This window comes from Callionymus lyra, chromosome 18 (assembly GCF_982586985.1).
Source record: "Callionymus lyra chromosome 18, fCalLyr1.hap1.1, whole genome shotgun sequence".
NCBI classification, from domain to species: Eukaryota; Metazoa; Chordata; class Actinopteri; order Syngnathiformes; family Callionymidae; genus Callionymus; species Callionymus lyra.
In genome coordinates this window covers 8,458,445-8,479,883 of record NC_141835.1, presented here as the reverse complement: position 1 = coordinate 8,479,883, position 21,439 = coordinate 8,458,445, and the positions used below count along the sequence as shown (strand labels likewise).

General features: G+C 42.3%; 2 protein-coding genes across 4 annotated transcripts in view; one reads left to right on the top strand and one right to left on the bottom strand.

The window, feature by feature from the left end:
• Positions 1-21,439, bottom strand: part of tfb1m (transcription factor B1, mitochondrial) — a 41,585-nt gene that overhangs the window by 2,350 nt on the left and 17,796 nt on the right. For all 3 annotated transcript variants that reach the window (XM_087779680.1, XM_087779681.1, XM_087779682.1), the window contains exon 7: positions 58-185. In XM_087779680.1, the coding sequence (XP_087635806.1) occupies positions 58-185 (128 nt within the window). The remainder of the gene's footprint in view (positions 1-57; positions 186-21,439) is intronic.
• On the top strand, positions 10,814-13,912 carry LOC148060379 (claudin-20). The gene is made up of 2 exons (XM_087780165.1): positions 10,814-11,043; positions 11,380-13,912. The coding sequence occupies exon 2, from the start codon at positions 11,483-11,485 to the stop codon at positions 12,206-12,208; it is 726 nt and encodes a 241-aa protein (XP_087636291.1). The 5' UTR covers positions 10,814-11,043; positions 11,380-11,482; the 3' UTR covers positions 12,209-13,912.

Here is a 21,439-nt window from a genome sequence, read left to right as displayed (position 1 = left end):
CAAACGCCATGTTTTTCTGGGAAACTAGACGGTTCTGGACGGGCGCGTTACACTCACTCGAGTCCTCTGTAGCAGGCCTTCCTGCGGAACTGGAAAGTGTTCCTGACCACTTTCTCCACCATCTTGAAGGGCTGCTCGATCTGGGGCTGAACCAGCGGCGTGAAGTGAACGACGCCCACCTCCACCTGCAGAACACACACACACACACACACACACACACACACACAAACACACACACACAAGGCCAGGGATTAGACGTTGCACAACGACGAGAGCCCGGGCAGGTGCTGGCGGGGGAGACGCCGCCTGCCAAATGGCAACACAGATGCAAGGGTGGATAAAAAAAAAAAAAAAAAAAGAGAGAGGGAGGGAAAGAGGTGGAGGGCTGACGCAGTGGGATAATAGACGAGAAAAGAGAGGCTGGTGAAGGAGATGACGCAGCAACGGCTGGGCTGGCGAGACGGTTCCAGTTGCCACAGTAACACCTGTGCGCTGGACCAGAGAGTCTTTTTTTTTTTTTTTCCCCTTTTCTCTCCGCAGCAGTTTCCTGGGACGCACCAGCACATCATGACCACCTACAAACCAGTGGAGCGGCAACGCATTAAGAGCCAGGTCGTGTCCATTCGGCATCGCTGGACATCAACACGGCCCCTCATTATCTTAAATCGGCCCCCTCCTCGCCTCAGGGGGGGGGGGGTGGTGTGACGGCCGAAAGGGAGGCGACTTAGATCCCCGCGAAGAAGAGATTGAGACCAAAGATAGAATATTTCCTCTGTAGAGCGATTCATCATCTTCACGACCCTTGTCCAAATTAGGCGACGCTACGCTTACTTGCTGGAAAACGTGGACACACATGTTGATGCGAGCCAGGTGTTCTCTAGGTCTTTGCTTCGTAGGGCATCAGAAGTAGGATCTCTTTGAAAGCCAACTGAAGTCCTTGTAAAGTTAAAGGTCAACTAATGTGAAACTCGGTGGACTCATCACATATTTCAAATGTCTCCAAGATGAAGCAAGTGCCTCATCATGACCATGTTTTGAACTTATTACTTTATAAAGTTCTCCCCAGTCTGAAATCTCGGCGAACGAGAGGTTACAAGAGCCATTATAACGTAATAATGGAGCGTAATCACGCCCCGCTTTGTTAATGCAATGAGTCCCTTGGAGGTGGAGACTTATGGGATTCATGACACTCAGTGACCAACCTGCATGCTTGACTATCACAGCAGGGTGGGTGTGGTTATGGTAAACAAGATTTCATCTCCAGAAAATCAAAAAAGGGTTTTCAGTGGGCGGGGCTTAAGATCATTTTCTAATGTAAATATTTAAATGAAAAAGAGAATTTTGTGCAAACAGACACTGATGATACAATAGAGTCCAACATCTGATTAAGACACACTTAAATCAACACATTAGTTGAACTTTAAGAAGACTTTCATATCTACACATAGTTAAAGGGTTGACATATGGATGGATATGGATTAAAAGAATTGAGCTTAAGAGTAATAAAAAAGCCAGATTTGACTTAAACTCTTTTTCTTCCTTCATGCCATTCTGTCTGCAGTAAAGTCTCGTTTCAGTCAGTCCAACAAATGTTGCTTCCACTTCCTTCTTCCGCTCTAGTTTCGCAGCTCGTCGTCGCTCAAAGCTCTTGTCACATTGTGCCACTTGTCCCATCTGGCCAGGGCCAGATGCTGGTCAAAGCCCGTCCTCATTATTGATGCTCTGTGCCACGTTTGGAAGATGCTTTTTAAACCAAAAAAACCAAGGACGTGTTTTTCCACCCTAATGAATATTTTACGAAGGACACGAGTTTCGAAAAACCTGAAAAATGTTTTCACATCACTCCTGAAAAAAAAAAGAAAAAGAAAGTCCTCGTCTTGGTTTGTGAGGACGCTCTTGTGACGTTGTAATGGAACTTGTCATCGCTCTGTACAACTTGACAACTTGTGTATTTTTGACAGAAGTAAGAGATCTTTGTCGCTCGATATAAGGAATGTTTCTGCTGCAACACGGCACATATTTTAAGTGCTGGGAAACAGCCTGTAATAAAATTTAAAAGTAAACAGAATAATCTGTTGTTCCAGAGTTTAACGTTCCTGCTTATTTTCATGTCTGGAGCAAAGTTTTCCGACTTTTATCGCCAACACTGCTTCAGGGGACAAAAGACAACCACTTCTTTTTTCCAAGAACAAACATACATTTGTTTTCCCATCTTTTCTTAAGCAAGTGTTCGCTTCTCATCAAGTTTGTTTACAGCAATTGTTAGGTTTCAGGAATTGCTGAAACACTGCAATCTCGCGGTGGAAGGACGTCACAGATCATGAAGAATCAAGACAACCTTCAATTTCATAAGCACTCTGGTACCAGGAGTGGGTCAAAAATGACCTGTGATCAGAAAAACAAATATGTGACCTTAAACAAAAGGTTTTTCTTTAGTACATTTTGAAAATTGTAACATTATGTTTAATTATTCATTATGAAAATAACATTTAATTGTTATTTTGCTGTGTATTTTTCAATTATATATACAGTTTTATTTGTTTTAAGTCATTAATAATTAGTCTTAAAGAACAAGAAAAAGACAAAATAATTGGAGTTCATGTACATACTGTATAGATTAAACAAGGAAAGACTATTAAAAAACAATAAAATCTGAAATCTCCACATAATCGGTTTAATAGTTTCCCCTGACAGAGTGAGGGCCGCGTAATAATAGTAAGAGGGCCACACTTAGCCCCCGAGCCACATCATCTTTTTGGTTGTGGAAACACTGAATCGACGGTAGAAATAGTTATTTGTTCCTTTTTTCCTTCTATAAAAAAGAAAGTCTACGATTACATTCAATCACAGTCTAGTTTTATTTTTCGCTCTTTCAACTTCCTTCGTCGTCTGAACCGCCGACACAAACGGGAAAAAAATCATCACCATCTGTGCGCAAGAAAATAGTTTCTCAGATATGAATGTGCCGATAAATGTGGGAGATTAGAAGCTGAAAAACAATCAGAGAGAGCAGCTGCTCATCCAGGCTTTTCTTAATAATAATGTAAGACACCTGATGGGTCCAGTGTGTCCTCTGTCTCCCACCCCGGGCAGCTGGGACAGACCCCAGCCACCACAATGTAAACGAGCGGAAGATAATGGATGAATGAACGCTGAAGTGAAAGTTGCTGCTTCCTTAAATCCTCAGAGCGACGACGAAACCCTAAATCTACATCCTTTGATGAACCTGCTACACCTCGCAGAATAAAAGATAAAAGGTAAACACTCACGCAGCACACCTTCAGCTGCGCAAACACACACAGGAGGTAAAATAAAAGGACAGCTTCAGTTAAAATCACGAGCCCCGAGGAGGTTTTCTCTGCACCCTTGAAGTCTGGATTGTGTGACTCATTCACCGACGCTGCCTTTTGCATTCCCGTCCTGGAGGGCTGCGCTTGATAATGAGGCCAGATAAAATAGAAGTGGTCCAAGGACTGGGGGAGGTCATCTAATTGGATGTTTAGACCACTTTCGCAGGAGTGTAGGAACTCCTTGCTCTGCAGTTCCGCCCTCTTATCAGATCAGTAGATAAACCTGAGTAGCCGTGCGGCGTCAGAGGTCTGGCTAATCGAAGCTCCTTCTAAACTTCCTTAAACGACTTCTAGAAACTTCTCCCTTCCATTCCTCGTTGGAGTCATAAGTCTGTTACAGTGATGTTTTTCAGGACTTTTCGGAAAGTACAGATACCACTGCACAGATTCTTCTTCTGAGTCAAGACCATAGGAACGCCATCAAATTGCTACCAATACTTGGTAAAATGGACAAAGTTTCAATGAAAAGTGAAGCCTTTAAAAATGTCAGACAATATGTAAAACAATAGAAACATTGGGAAAAGCAAGATCTTTAAAAATTAAGAAGTAAATATTGCTACTTTTCACTAAAGAATATTGCTTTTATTTTCCCTAAAACCAATTGGATGTACTACATGTCCATTAGTTTAATACCTTTTATGGGCACCTTATAATTACCGATACCATTTTCAAAAGTACACTTTTGTCAGTAACGCAAACAATACTCATACTGGTAATTAGTTGTCATACTTAATACTAAGACTTGGTCATACTTTTATAGTCATTCAAGTATTCACAGGGTGTGTACAGAAACACAATTTTGTTCGCCAAGTTATAGTATAGTATAGTATAAGTGCAGAGATGGCCAATAATAGCAGCTTTGTCAGTAACTTTGTTTTGTTTGAATGTTAGAATTACGAATTTAAAAGAAAATAATCTATAAAGTATTTTGTTAGTCTGACAGAAAAGAGAGACAACTTTGACAATCAGTGTTGTCTGAATTAATAAGTAAATCTCAGGAAGTAAATAATTCAGAAGATTTTCAAAAGGGAAGAAGTTAGAGGTCGAATTGTAGAAATTTAAAATGGAAATAATATAGATGTATGAACACAAACTATAGAGAAAAGTTATACATAAGATGAAAAAAAACAACCTCTTTTTAGTCCCAAAAACATTTCCGGCCGTACAAAATGAAATGCTCGGCCAGATTTTGCCCCCGGGGCAGCTGTGTGCTAAGTGAAGTAAGAAAGTAGAGGTAGTTCAAACCTCTTACGATGATTTCCTTTTAAGCCATGTAAAGCTGGAAATGGGCTACTTTGGAAGAACATTTGGAAGAAAAAAAAAAAGAGTTTCAACTTGTGAGACGACACAGGACCATAAGATAAAAACCTGTACATTATTTTCAGAAGAAGGTTGATCCATGCATTAGTCAATTTAAAATGTCCCTGATAACGAACAACGTTTTCTTTTGAACGCTCAAAGTATTTCCTTTACTTCCAGGCGTGACCCAGAATAAAAGACTCGTCGGTGCTTGAAGAACAACAACGGCGTCTAAGGTCGGCGGCGATGATCAGAACCGTCAAGGGTGTTTTTTCTAATGCGACCATTTGTCATCTTTAACTGCGTCTCATTAAACATGAGTCGCGTCCGTCTCGGCGTTACGCGCTCATCGTCATCATCATCATCATCATCATCATCATCACCCGCCTTGGATCAGACGACGCAGTCGGAACCACAAACGGGTTCCTCTTGCCGTTTTGCCTGAAAACAAAGGCATCAAAAACCTCCACCTCTCACGTCGACGTTTGGAATTTCCCGAGTGCTTGGAGCGCCGCTTTGGTGACGCAAGATCATAGCGAAATCTGTGAGGAAGATGCTGTAAAAAAAAAAATGGGAAGACTTTAATTTCACTCTCTGCTGGAATAATTAGGCCATTTATATTCTGCAGTTCATGATTTAGGAGAGAGGCCCGGGAGGGCTGGCGAGGCGTGGGGAAGGGGGTCGATATTGGGACTATACAGGCGGCGGCATTTCAGCCATCATCTTGTCCACATCACGTTTTTGTCATGATTTATGTATGGCCTTGCTACACAGCTTCACTTGGTGGCGGCGCTGTAATATATCCCTCTTCCTGCCATTAATCCTTTCCCCGATAACCTCAACATGCAAGGAAACTCCATTTTAAATCATGTGCTGACACCTGGGCCCTCCGCTGAGAGGCTCCCCGGCATGCTTCGGCCCCCCCACCCCCTCGCCGGGGAAAATGCTTTTGTGTTTGATGGGCGAGAGTCCGGTTTGCGCTGCAGACCGACATATTGACCCACTCTGACAGCCTTCATATTTTTCCCTTGCCTGAGCCAGACGCCCTCAAGCCCCTCCTTCAATTCTTCAGGGGGGTCGAACATACAAGACTTGATGTGACCTTGGATATAATCAGCTTGAGTAAATCTATTTTTATTCATGGTTACGACCACTGACTTCATTTCTATATAATGACACCAAGTAAGGACAAGATCTGAACTTGAATTTTCTGGCCACTGCAATACTTCTGGCCAAAAATCTGGAAAGGTCACCACCAAGAAGGATGTGGCGCTAAGAGCTACCTCTTCGCACCTTTTATGACCCACATCGGTGCAGCAGCCTGAGGTACTTGTCAATAGCTCGGGCATCAGCAACACCCTTTATAACCTGACCATGTTGTAAGACTATTTTAGAGCAAGCTAGTACATACTTTGAAATGGAATATCCATCCATCTGTCTATTTTCTATAGGGGGCTGAAGTCAATCCCAGTGTCTTTTGGCAGTTGGGAAACCCTGGAAAGGACGCCAGTCTGTCACAGGGCACACAGAGACATACAACCATTCGCACACACACACACTCAATTTTCCCAAAGTTCCCAATCAACATCTGTATGCTTTTGGAATGTGGGAGGAAACTGGAGTGCCTGGAGTAACAAAGTACAAACTCATAGAGGCAATTGGGTTTTTTGTGAAGTTTTATACATGCGACTATCATGATGCAGGATTCACAAGTAACTAAGGTGTGATCAATGACATAAGGAAAAGAGTAATTAAACCAAAGTACCTGAAGGCAAAGATATCGGTTCGTTTCCACCAACCGAATCGATAAATGGATTTGGGGGGATTATTGTGAGAATACGTATTCTCCCTGACTGGCAGAAGATTTGAAAGGGTCGGGAGTAAAATAGCTGGAAGCAACAAGGCACTCTCCTGATATCGTCCACTATGAAGAACTTTCCTGACCCACATGAGCTCAATGCTCGAGCCCCTTTAACGTCCTACTGCATGATAGCGTACCATGACCTTCCAGTGGAAACACAGACAGCCCAGTGCTCCCAGTAGCTCCAGTCGATGTCTCTTTTCACCGAAGCCTTTTGAGTGGTAATTTGTCATGTCCCTGTAACCGTAAGAGAGACGGGATGGCAGTGGCCCCGGGGCAGCAGCCGCTCCACTACCTGAACCAGCAGCACTTACATAACGGCAGGTTCTAAGAAAAGCATCGAGTATGGAAGGAAGACGAACACGGGAAGCTGCAGAAACTAAGGGAGAGGAGTTGCATTAATCATGAAAATACCTTGAGAAGACAACCCCTATTACATCAGTGTGGGGACACAGCATCTCTGAGTAGACGGGGAATTCACTGCTGAATCCACCGGGCTGATACCGCTCCAAGGGTTAGGTAGAAAAAAAAAGCATCCTGCCTAGGAAGTCCACGGTTCTTCCTGAGGAATTGCCAAAAGCGTTTCAAAAACAAGAACCGGGAGTGTGACTCAAGTCTCTGACAGGATCAGCCCCTCTGAGAGATGCTTTCGTCACAGGGGACTTAACCAAAATGTGAACTTTGCAGAAGGGCAGAGCTAAGATTTAAGATGGCATGGGAAAGTGTCTTCAGGACTTTTTTCTTTAAAGACGTTAAATGCTACGATAGAGGGCTGAGAGATAAATGGTTCACCGGCGTTCTAGGCCATCGACCTCATTTGAATCATAATGAGAACACGGTTTTTGTAAGCTTTGACATTCGTTCATTTCCCAAGGACAAACAACCACTCGCAAAAAAATTTGAGACTCAGACAAACCCTTGTATGGATTTTCTTTGCCGACTTAAAAAATAAATGAGTGACCATGGCCGCATTTTTTGACCCAAACGTCAAGTGAAACTAAACATTGGGGAAACTTCTAGCGATGCCAGAATATCTAATTTATGATCGTTCCATTTTCCCACGATCTGTTCCTGTATCGGAGAAAAGAATTCAAAAACATGGCCCCTTTTTCAATTCAAACATTAGAAATTGACAATAGATATTGTTATATTTATCTATGCAAGAATAGGGCTTCAATTTCCTTTGTGTATGGGAGAAAAGTACCACGTTGTGAGTGACCTTCTTGTAGTTAAGTCTCTCTGGAAAGTATCAAGGTTCCTCCTCTTAATAAACCTTTAAAAACGATCAAGAAAATCATTTTCTAGGGAAAAAAAAACATACAGAGGTGGATTGAGAACCTTGAGAAATTGTCCATAGGTTGTCTGTCTGTGTGCCCTGTGACAGACTAGCGTCCTGTCCAGGGTGTCCCCTGCCTTTCGCCCTATGATACTGGGATAGGCTTCAGTCTCCCCGCAACTCCAGTAAGGGATAAAGCGGTAGAAAATTAATGAATGAATGAATGAAAATATTTCCTGACATTTTTGCATTTCAAAGAGAAAACACAGTTTGAAATATTTTGAAACACATATTTGTTTAGTTTATTTACATTAAGACATTATTATTGCCAAATATTTCCTATTTCTTTGAAAGAAGTTTTCATTAAATTAAAGTAATCTCGTGTCTTAATCTTTTTTAATATCTTAGAAAAAGAACGTTTCCCGACTGATCTGGTAAATCTCTTGTTAAGATGTAAACTCTTGGTTGTATTTCAGTTTTTTGCAGTTTAAAAAAACCCCATAAAACCCAGCAGACAATCCCTAAAATAATGACTAGAAAAAAATAAGTGTTGCAAGTATTCTTTCAATAACTGAGAGAGGTAATAAATGGCAAGACTTAAATATTGACGGCACATCAGCGTAAATCGCTCAATCATTTATGAAGGCGACGGTTCGCACATTATGTTTGGGCAAAACAGGACCAGGCAGCGTGACACAACGAGAGGGGCGATGACAGCGACATGGCAGCTATCGCATGACACCTTCGCATCTTTAATGCTGCGATGAACAAACGCGCGTCTCCAGGTTGAGCATGAAAACAAAATTACACAAGCTAGGACATAAAAGGAAGGGGGGGAAAATGCAAATTGAACGATAAAAGCGTGGGGTCTGGTGTGGGCAGGGAGGGACGCGTGGCAGGTCCGGCGGTGCCTCGGAGCACTGCTGGAAAAAAAAAAAAGAGTGGAGCTGCTGCTGTGAGGTGATAAAGTGAAGGGGCATCACGCTTATAATAGCCTGCAATATCTTCACACATCACAGCGCCACACTCGCCCGTCCAATGTTAACCACGATTTGCTCTTCTCTCCTTGAACATTTGCCTTTTTTTCACCCCCTTCTGTCTCTGGACTTTTTACTTATTCATCTTCTACACCAGCACTTAGGAACCCGACTGTAACAAGGTGACACACGCCATCGGGTAGAACGAACGGGGGGGAGACTTTCCTTCTTTTTTAAGGCTCAGAGGGGATGTTTACGGGAGTCGCGAAGGAGATTTGAAGGACCTCCGGGCCTGATAAACAAAGAGGATCGATGGACGAACGAATCAATCGCCGGCTATCTACGATATTGCTGCAGCTTTACTGTAGTCGGGGGACGGCTGGTACATTTTCCACCCTTGTTTATTTATGCATACAGCGAAAACATCTGTTCACAAAAGGTACAACTGATCGTCTCCTCTTTGTCCTTCATGATTATTCTACCGTTTATTGTACTGTTGGATGAAACAAATACACAGAGGCAGCTGTGAGGTGTCGCTTCCTGCTGACTAGAGGAAGAGGGCGACCAGAGGGGGGTGAGGGGAACGTTTGGTTTGGTTCATCCTGGACATAAGGATGCTCGAGTGGATTGAAAACAAAGCTAGCTTCACCTTCTCAAGGCTGATTCTTATTCACCCCTGATTGGGATATCCTCCCTGCAGCTATGTTTGGGAATCTTATCAGTATTTTCCAGAGTCTTATCTTTAAAAGGCAGCGTCGTTATTATTAGCGTTTGCTCTCCAGAAGCTGGCTTACATCATCATTAACTTGTCATATCGACGGGATGATCACAAGAATATTAATATTTCCCCACAAAGAAGAGAAATATTTGCAGCTAATACAAAAAACGGCATCAATGTGTCTTACTGGATAATCCTGGATTATCCAAATTAATTTCCCATTTGCACCAAAAGGCAAGAATAGGTATTTACACATTTTCATAATTACATTTTTACTTTCACTTTGAAAAAACATGCATTTAGTTAAGAAGCAGGATTAGCACTACTTAAGCAACAACATCTCGGGTCGGATAAGGTGATGTAGAAATGCCGTCTCAGACATTCTTCCAAAAAAAGACTAAATCAAATATTGAGAAAGAAAAATTGTGATGTCACCTGGACCATTGAGTTCATCAATGGTCAGTGAAGCGACAAAATGTCAAGAGTCCAAAGTGATGGCTTTCAAAATGAATAAATACATCTTAACAACAATATTTTCTCATCTATTGTAGCATTTCATAACAAAAAAATGAGAAAAAGGAAATGTAACCAACAATAACAAATATCAGGAAAAATCTAATAAAAAATGAAAATAAATAAATAATTATTTATTGTAATAATTTTAAAATATAAATGTTAAAAAAATAATGTTAACGCATGTATTCATTACCAAAAAACGTTATAGAAAAAATAACACAAAAAATAAAGCTTGAAATAAGGATGACGAATTTTGATATCAAAGATCTTGGAACACAGAAAAACATTAAAAACAGAATTGCAACAAAAATGTAATTATCAGTCATTTTTCCCATTATTTATATTTCTGAAAAATGTAATTGAAATACATGAATCTATTTTTTATTCATTTTAATAAAACGCAGATGAACAGAATGACCTCAAACGTAACCTTCCATTAAGTTATAAATTAAATTTTAGAATTGAATGAGTATAAAAGGAAGTCAAATGTGAGGTAAATAAAAATAATGGAAGACCCAAAACAATAAAAAGCTATGAAAACAATGGCTAATCATTATATAAATGAATAAACAACCAGTAAAAACTGAAAACCTGACGAAGAAAAACAGAAATTTATCAGCGTGTATTGTTGATGTGAAGTGGGGGTGACGACAGAGCTGGTCGTAACAAACACACTCAGAGAGAGAGAGAGAGAGAGCGAGAGAGAGAGAGAGAGAGAGCGAAAAAGAGAGGGAGAGGTGTGTGGGTGGGGGGGTGTTAAGAGCGAGGGAGAAAGCGAGAGACACTCCGGACTAAGAGAGCGAGAGCGCTGCCGTTCTTCCGTCTCTGGTGTGCGTGGGTCAGTGTGTGTGAGTGTGCGTCCGTGTGTGTGTGTGTGTTTGAGGAGCTGGGATGTCCTCTCGCACACCGTCCCCGACACCATGGACCGCTGGAGCGATGCAGGGATGCGGGACGGATCCTCCTCGCCAGCCTCGAGTCCGCCTGTGAGCCTGTGTTCTCTGGATTCAGCGGGAATCGACGTGACGCGCCAGCTCTGCACCAGCACGGTGAGATTCTCCACATTCCAACTCCAAACATTTCGTAAAGATATTTCTCGTTTGAACCCACACAAAGTTGTATTTTCGATTAACAAAAACAAGCCGTTGAGAACTAACTGAGCTGTGGCTTTAAGCGTGCATTGATACTAAGGATTTGCAAATAGCACAAACTCATCTCAGCATCTCCAGTAACAGTCCGTGGGGCACCGTGTGGACACGGGAGCCAGTAAACATGCTTGTACGTTTGACTGCCTCGAGTCATCTAGAGTTGCCGTTGCCCCCTTTTTTGTTCCCCTCTGTTTTCCCGGTCGTGCGGTGGTTCACTTCCATCTCTCTCCTCTCTAGTCCGGCGGCTGAGGCGGCGAGGATTTGAGTGACAGCCGGGGGGGGGGACCGAAGCCGGGTGAATGATCCCTAGGGAGGAGCTCGTCTAAAAAGAAAGGAAAGCATGGCTTCCACGGGCATGCAAATATTTGGATTCGTGTTGGCTCTTCTGGGCATCATGGGCGCCATGGTGGCCACCCTGTTGCCCAACTGGAAGGTCAGCGCCGACGTGGGCTCCAACATCATCACCGCCATCTCGCAGATGCAGGGACTGTGGATGGACTGTACGTGGTACAGCACCGGCATGTTCAGCTGCACCCTCAAGTACTCGGTGCTGTCCCTGCCGGCGTACCTGCAGACGGCTCGCACCACCATGGTGCTGTGCTGCGTGCTCGCCGCCATGGGCCTCTGCCTGGCGTCCCTGGGGCTCAAGTGCACGCACTGGGGAGGGGGCCGGCGCTCCAAGCAGCACGCCTCCATCGCCAGCGGTGGATGTTTGGTGGCGGCGGGCTTCCTCTGCCTGGTGCCGGCGTCCTGGTTCACCAACGAGGTCATCACCAACTTCCTGGACTCCAACGTGCCCGAGAGCAACAAGTTTGAGCCGGGGGGCGCCGTGTACGTCGCCTTCGTGTCGTCGGGATTCCTCCTGATGGGGGGGTGTATATTCTGCATGTCGTGCTCCGGGAAGAGGCACGGACCCCAGGACCTGATCCTGCTGCCTCACCCCGACAAACTGCTGCTGCAGCAGCAACAGCAACAGCTGCTCCAGCAGCAGGAGCTCCAGCACCAGTACTGCTCCCTCTCCCCTCTGGACAATAAAACGGGCTACAGCCTGCAGGACTATGTGTAATAAAGCAGAACTGCTAAACCCTTAAAGCCTGAGGAGGGCGTCAAGATGGGGGGGTGGTGGAGGCATCAGAGCTTATGCTACGGATTAGGCTTGAATCCAGAAGGAGGTGATGGAGACTGAACTTTGGATTTTTTTTGTGTTCTGCAAGCACAAGCTCTGGAGGTATTTCCTGAGCCTGGATGAGGAGCCGTGGATTGCCCCCGCTTACCAAAAACTGTCATCAGTAAATCATGAAAATCATTCCCTGAGGAACGGATTACGCAAATAAGGACGCTGCGCGGCAGTTTTTTCTTTTTTTTCAAAAAAGGTTTGATCGGAGAAGAAAGCAATCATCTAGCTGCTACTAGCAATCATCTCAAATTGGCCAAAACAGGTGCGGTTTTCACCTCGTGGTGGGAGGCTCTTCTTTCCCGATGGCCATACTTTTTGTTAGCTAGAAGAATGACGTTTCTAATTTGCCTCTGAAGCATGCCGTGTGGAGCCTGTCTGTGTTATTATTGCAGCGGAATGCCGGTAGACGATCCGAGACATAGCCACACAATATGCCTGTGCCTGAAAAAAAGCTGTAGAATTATTATCCCGCTGTAACTGTAGACTGTCAGGAAGGTGGTCGAGGAGAGGAGGCGGAAAAAGCCTGCTCCTTCCTCGGCGAGGGCATGAAGAGGAATGGATAAGAGAGAGTGGACTTTTCTCCGTCTTGTTTGTCTCGCCAAAACAAAACACAAGCTACATGTCTGTAAGCAGCAGCAGCCGGGGCCGCCCGGGACCATCGATGCGTTTGTTGAATGAACACCAGCATGCTATTAAACCCCTACGCTTACACATGTGTTTGTGTACACACACACACACACACACACACAAAAACAACCCCTCAGACGTGCTTTGTTTGTGCGAGCTCTTCACTCCCCGCCACCCTTCTCCACACTGCCATGGAAACCGAATTCGGCATCCAAATGTCTCTGATTGGTCCGTGTCAGTCGGTGATTTGAAGTTGCATCTTTTTCCCTCACAATCTCCTGATTCTATAAGCTTTAATCAGAATCTCGGCTTATTACATGGACTAATCCTCCGTTATCGGCCGGGAGGTGGGGGGCGGCGTCCGTGTTGCGTGGTTAAGGAAATGATTGGTGTCCGAATGCTACTTCTGCGTTGATGTTGCTGTGGCAGAAAACAAAGCAGGAAACACAGCGGAAAGCTTTTTGAGTCACGGCTCACTGGTTAAGCTTGGTGGGATTGAGTTCTGAGGACGATTGAGTCATTCTCCATATGCTGCTTGTTTTTTTTTGCGAATGCGTCAGCGGCACTAGAGCACAGACAATTACTTTTGATTTCCTCAAAAGCCACCCCATGGCTTCCCGAGTTTGTGGCTCATAGCAGATCGGTCTCTGACTTAGTTGGGTAGGATCTTGATAAGGAACATCTCCATCAGACAATAGTGATTTCGTGGACTGTTGAAATTGAGACAACATATTTCAAGACAGGGAATCTGAAACCCAATTGGTAAATCCCTTTTAATGCTAGTTCAAATTAAGTCAACAACAAACAAAACAAGGTTCAAATTGTCAGCTTTCAAGCTGGGTTTTTTCTGCATTGATCAAATTTTTATTATGATTAGGATGTTTATTGTTTAGATTAACCTTGAAATTCATGGCAATTGAAGAATAATTCAAAGATTTCTTTGGATTAAAAACACATTTTTCAAAAGTCTGAAGATCATTTAGGAGGAACTAGGGCAGAAGTGGGTTGTGGGGTACGAGATATTACTTAAAGGTGGTTAGAAGAATGTTCAAAAATGATGTCAGAACCCAAAATAATTGGGATTTGCATTTCTGAAAGGAAATGATAGTCAATAATTTTGTAGTTACTCTTTCTGTTGTCTTTCTAGTGTAAGCAAACCCTAAAATATTCTTTTTAACTTCAAGACTTAATAACAATTTTGGCTACAGTGCAAAGAAATACAACAACAGCTGTAGGTGGAAAAAAAAACGTTGTCGAAACTAAACTCAAACACAACTAGAAAAGCAGTAAGATAGCCTCAGCCATGGGTCAAATTCAACACAAAAAAAACAAAACTCACAATCAAATAAGAAACACAATCCTATGATTAAGAGAATATGGTAATATAATATATTATCCAAGTTGTCAAAAGCCTATTTAATCTTTTAAAAAGTAGAAAATAGCAACTTAAACTGACAGGCTTTATGTGCTGACTGTGTGTCCAAGAAGGATAGTGGGAGCCGAAGTATTGTGTTGGTAGTTTTATAAACATGTGTAACGAGGTAGTTATGGAAGCTAAATGTAAACCAAAAAATATTCAGGACTAAGTGTAACGGTCAAGAAGACAAGCTAGTTGCTGGTGTGAACCCGTCGTGCAACTAGTTTCTACACTTCTCTGGGAAGGGGTTTTTAAAAAGCCGTTTCAAAGGCATTCGACTAGAAATTAAACGTGTTTTGTTGTCGTTTAAATGCAGTAATTGGAGGCTAATCCAAAAAAACAGCCAGCAATAGTACTCAATATTGGAGCATGGCTTTCAACCAAGTTTTTTTTGGAGGAGGGAGTGCAGTGTAAAAAAAAAAGAGGGTTTGTTTCAATGATGTCCCCCTTCTTTCTCGTAAACACTGCTTCCTGGGGAAGAGCAGATGGCTAAGCTGAGCTCGCCACCTGCAGGCTGCTGCTGGGACACCACGGGGTTCTCTGTGGACGCCGCAAACCCTGGCAGCACTCGGGGAGCAGCTTTCTGTCTCCACGCTGGCCCTCTTTGACATTCAACCCCGGTTCGACGTAAGCAATGCAATAAACCAAGCGAAGAATGTGCCATGTCATCAAACGTGTATGTTTAGAGAATGTGCCATATCTCTTCACACATTTTTTTAATACTCTCCCTGTGTTTATTTTGTGTTGTTTAAACATGTATTATACATCGAAAATGTTTTATGGATTTGTGATTTGTTCTGCCAGACTAAGTCTCGAGTCAACTAGACGCTTGTGTTCAGTCCAGCTCAGCTTTCGAGGGTTATCTTAAAATCCTCTTTATTCCTCATCTCCCAAAGCACAGCAAGACATCTCTGGCCACGAGCGGAGTCGTCGGTCTAACTGAGAACATGAATGTGGATGAGCGGAGGTGGTTCGCCGCGGAGCTGCACACAAGCGTCTGGGGGTGTTTAAAGACGTTTTGTACTACTGGGGTGGGACAGGGGGGTTGGGGGGGGGGGGGGATCCCCCGCGTTGTTTGGATACACCTCGCAAAACCATGTTCATATCATATCTTCTTTATAAGAAGACGACTCAAATGCACCTTTGCTGACAACAGTTCCTTTCAAGTGGCTGAGCTTTTTTTTAAGGCTCCCAGGACTGGTACACAAACAAACTCGAAAAGAGGGAATGCTTTTTTTTTTTTGACTCCGCAGGGAGACGGGACTAGAGCTTCCTCCTTTTTTTTTCTCGTGGTTGTGCAGCCTTAACATGCAATTTTATTAGCTAATGAACGGGTCAAGGATTGCCGAACGGCTGCTGAGGGGGTAACTATAGTGCACTGAGAAATGGATTTATTTATAATTTTGATAACAGCAGCTTATTTTTGTGGATGCTTTAGCACTTCTTACGTTGCGAGAGCATAATGTTGATGATGTTCACAAGTTCTGATACATTTGTCTCAATGTGCTTGTGCAAGTAGTTCTATTTTTTACCAATAAAACTATTTTGTGAAATGCCTGCTGGTTGGACTCTCCATGCTTGTGTGTGTGTTTGTGTGTGTGTGTTAAGTAACAAGATAGCATTGGTCCTCTTGCCAAAGCTACAGATTGCAGGATGGCGGGGGCTCTGATGCGAGTAGGCAGCACTCAGAGACAAAAGCACCACCAATCCAAGTAAAATAAGCATCAATAAAACATACAGGAGAGCAAATGGGTTTTAAAAAGAGGATTTTTTTGTTGTAGTACAAGATCCCTAAGTCCCGTCGCTGACACTGCAGTACAAGCTGATGAATGAGACTTTGCTTTCTCTGTCCAAAGATTGCTGTCATGCTCTTTTTTTAATACATGTTTCTGGTGCCTAAGAAAACATTAATGTCCCAGCTACTTTGGGTGGGAGGCAGAGGAGAACCGTGAGAGAAGATAAGTCCTCAAGAGGACATATACAGTAGACCAGAAATGCCCTTACAATCACATCTACGGACGCTTAATGGGTTAGATCATCACACATTTTCCACTTAACCTAATGTCGACTAAGGGTTGGGATTATTTTCAGAGTAATCCGTTCCTAGACAAAAATGTATGTCCATTTTAATGTAGCGACTGATGCTCAGTTGTCTTCGTCTTCGTCCAAAAAGACACATAAAAACATCCAAATACCGCCATACTGTTCGTCTGTAAAGTTCTTGTATTAAAGCCTCAACGCTGCTAAGGCCAACATTCTACAAAGACAGGAAGTACCTTGTGCGCTTTCATTCTACTGTCTACACTGAGATTCACAATTTGTCGATTCACTGGGATCCGTTTATCTTTTCTCCAATATAGTCTTACTTAAATTGTTAAGTGTCCTGAGATAACTTTATTATGATAGGACACTTTAAATAATATTGAATTGAACTGAAAGTGCTCAAGATATTTACCCAGACTACTTCCTGTCTGTGCAGGATGTTGGCAACACAAAGGTACTTAGATTTTTTTTAAGTGAGTAATTTTGTACGGTGATGAAGAAAACTGAGCTCCATTCACTACATTAAAATAAACATATTTTTTACCTACAACTCTTAAAAAGGAAACAATTATTTTGAAAATAATCCTAACCCTTAGTCGACACAAGGGAGAGTAGAAAATGAGTGATTTTTTTAGGTATACTATCACTTTAACCCATCAATAGACCAGGGCAGTCAATCAAGGAGTCTGGACTTCCTTCTCAAAAAAAAACAAACCCAAACAACTTTATAAGAAGTCATTTCAATCGAATCGCCAGTTGAGTCACATAATCCCAGGAGGTTTTCCAAGACATATCGGAATGAAAAACAACATAGCGCCACTGCTTTCAAGTCCATGTGCATAGAATCACGGCAGCATAAACACCAGTGTGCGTGCTGAACTCATTACACTGAGCTAAATCTGGAAGATGCAGGAATCTTGCAGATGCGAGGATGGGATTGCCAAAGAGAGACTCAAGTTAGATTTATAGCTTATGGGCTACTGTGTTCACGCTAGGATGTACTTCTGTTGACGGATGTATCGGGAAATAATTTGCAAATACGCAGAAAGTTGGAAAGAACTTGAACCAAATGGAAAATAAAGTAGAAAGATTTAAGAGTAAAAGGCCATCTCCGAAATTAATCTCATTGGAGCCTAGTTCCGGTATAATACGCTTAACTATTTCTGTTAAGCGTATTCATTTAATGACTCTTTTAGTGGGTAATGGAGACGTTATTAAAACATTAATGATGATAATGTAAAAAGCAATACGAGGGTACAAAAGTATTGCTTTAATGGTGGCTCTAAAATATTGGAAGGTAAATAACACTTACACACTTTTTAAGAATAGGACAGCTAATGTTTGTGATTTTTGGGTGACCTTTTCTGACTGCACCCTGTATCACCTTAAAAAGACAGCAGCAGAAATACTTGTCAAAAACTATTTCACAGCTTCTTTGACTGCAGCTGTGTCTTTCTTGAATGACTCACTTTTTTTTTCTTTTTTTTTTTTTTAAATCGACAACCTTTGTCCTCAAACCCCTCATTTCTAACCATAAACTTGTTGGAGAGTCAATAAAATACCTAATCCTAATGTCAACAGATCCTAAAAGGATGCCGAGACTGTTGTCTACTGCTTCGCCTAAACTACTAAGTCGGCATTTGAAGTTTTATGAAACAAAACATTAACCTTAATTTAACTTAAGAGGGAAACAGACGGTATATCAAGTGATAGGAGTAGGTAAGATACGAAACCTCAAGTCGACTCGGTAAAAATACATGAATACAATAAAATGATCTCAAGTTTGTGGTCAAAATGTTCCCTTTTTATTGATAACGAGGCTTTTCTAAATGCTCCTTTAAACATTCACAGGTAGACCCTGAAGATTTTCTAGGCTATAGCAAGTTAAAGTTCACATGGGGAACTGCAAGTATGAAACATTAGTCTTTCAAAGTAGTCACAAATGTACACCAGAAATCAAGTAATTACGTATATAGTACACAGCCAACTTAGATACCCTTAATTCCATGCTGGTACTGTTCATCACTGCTTCTTCTTTGGATCATCTATGACGCAAAAACTAAGCTACTTTGGTTTCCTACCCAGGTCCATGTTCTTAGACTTCGAGGCCTACAGCAAGCGATCATTTGCGAATAGTATAAGCAATGTAAATGTTTGGGTGTTTCATCATAGCCAATGAAGTAAAGTCCACCTGCTATCCATACAACAAAACTCAACTGAAGTCATATATGTGAGGAAAAGAAGAAACTAGTTCAAGTAAGTTCCCAGACTCTCCTGAACATGGACCGTTTCTCTAAAGTTTTGGTACTGTACGTGTACTCCCCCGTGTTGGTTTTTCCCCTTATCTTATTAATCCGCTTCTTTCTACTTTCTAAGAGAATATGGCTTCTCATTACGGCTGATTGGAGCCAAGATTCAGGGTGTACTTCCCTGAAACAAACATGGATTATTCAAGGATTTCTCCCCCGCTCCCCTCTCTTATGCAACAGGACAGCAGATCAAATAGCTACCCTTCTCTTCGGGGGGAAGCTAATAAGATCTGTTCTTCAGTGTGTTTAACCTACATTTTCCCCCCATCAAAGACTCTCACCCCAAGTTGCTACGATGACATATCGGGATTGTTGGCCAGGACGTACGAGGGATGGGTCAATTCCAGGTAAGGTTTAACCAAGCATCCACCACAGCATGACCTTCCTGATCAGAAAACAACCTTTTCCCAAAGCCCAAAAGAAAGAGACAATGAGGCGACGCGTGCCTACAAGGATTAATTCTCCCCACCTGTCATCCTGGCAGGCGAAAAAAAAAGAGTGAGACGGATTACGAAACAGGTCACCGAATCTCCATTAACTCTCGCCCCACTTTGCTCCAAATACAGCGGGTGCCCAAATTGCCCTCATGTGTCACGGTGCCTAATGTGCCGCTCTTTGTTTTGGACAGCAGTTATGCTCATGAAGAATCATGCCGGAGCAGTAATGTGCTCGTCAAAATCCACGCCGAGAATGACCTTCCTTTGTTGTAGCCGCTCGGCTTCGGGCCGGGGAATAATGGCCAACAACCTTGGTGGGGCGGTAAACTGCTGAGAACGGCAGTAAAATCTATGGTGATGGCGCGAGAGGAGCTTGTGGGAAAACAATACAGGCTGACAGTTCAAAGGGAGGCCGTTTAATATTTCAGATTTGTGCACGGAGGAAAGACGGTCGCCGCTGAGGAGTTCGGTAGAATGAAAAGGTGAGGAGAGGCTAAGTGGTTGAAGATACATCGTTTTGAAACGGATAGTTATTATCATTTAAATACCAGTGGAGGATGTATTATTACAGAAACACGGCACAACTCAATGGAAGCTTAGTGGGCAATAGAAGAATAAATAAAATAATAATTTGTCAATTGGATTTATGAAGGTGTAAAGACAGAATGAGCAGCAATGAATGGATTAAATACATAAAACAAGACAGTATCCATTCAGGAGTTAAAAGTCAGACCCACTGCTTAAAGATGGAAAGCCTTCTGAAACGAACGGTTCACCAAAGACGATCTTTGCGACAACTTTGGCCCATTTTAATCCACATGTAAACCAGTGCAAGGTCTTGAGGAGGCAACATCGTCACAAACCCCCTAGAACACACCTAGGCGAAGTGAGGCCCAGGGGCCACATTTGGCCCTTTGACTGTATTCATGCGGCCCTCAAGATTAGAACATAGACATTCTTTCCGACAGAATATTTGAGATTATTATTGTATTAACTCTAAATATATTTTTCGTTTCTGATTATTTATTTTTTACTTTTATTAACATTTCTTGCCCATCGAAACTATTGACATCATATTTAGAGGAAAAAGTTATTTTCCCATCAGTTTCCTTTACATGAAAGGATTAAAAAAGTGTTTTGATATAGCCAGGTTTATTCTATGCTGATACTTCTTTCTTTCCTATTCTTACTTGCTTCAAAGTTATTCTGTCATATTTAAGCTCTTCGCTCCTCTCCTTTGGATTGACGGCCCCTCACAACAGTCACAGTATATGATGTGGCCCCAGAGGAAATTTAATTGCCCACCCCTGCCCTAGAAGGAACAGCAACAGACCAAACTAGCACTGCACTATCCAGCGTACATCAACAGGTTTCCCTTGAATCCCTCTCATTACGACTCTCTATGCCATCACAGACTTTGAGCGAGATGTGTGCGTTGAGTAAGCCACGAGGATTAAATTGACCAATTCAATCGCCGCTTGGATTACGATCGAGCTATCAACACTTAATCCAGATTGCATCAGTAAACCCTTCATAGGAATCAGACCGCATCTTAAAGACCCCTGTAAAGATTCCTTGGATTACTTCATCGTATGCATTCAATCAAACTTTTTTTAATTACAATGTACAGGATTGACTTAAGGCTTATGTATTTCTTGGGGTCAACATGGAGTTGTCCAATAATTAAACTCGATCTAATCTTCTAATTAATTAGTATCTTTTCGCTCTAATAACGGCTTGAAACAGAACATCCTTTGAAAAAGCAGCTTCACATGTCAAGACGGCGAACATCACAAGTACTTTAGCTTAGAAAACTACAAAGCTGGGAATAATATTGCCACAAGCCAGTGATGGATTGGAGATTTATCAGAAGTAATGCTAGAGGAGGTTGAAAAGTTTTTCTTAGAATTTGCTCTAAAAACAAGCTCAAAAAGTGGACTGTCAATAAACGGATAAACACGTGGTCCTTATTTGTCTATAAGAATCCTTTGACATTGACCTAGGACTCCCCAAATTGTCCATTTATCCGACAGATGAAACTATCTTAATGACGAGATATGATATTGGTACATTTTTGTTCAGTGTAGTGTGGTTTCATGGTAATGTATAATTTGTCTTGGTAAAAACTAACCGATATCAACTTAAATAAATTAGGACATGGACCAAGGGGCGACATCCGTTATGTCCAATGTTGAAGTACATCAAGGCCCTCGCCGTTCATTGCAGAAATACTAGAATTCACGTACACACCCATCCAAAAAACTTTACATATATACTGTACAGGCTA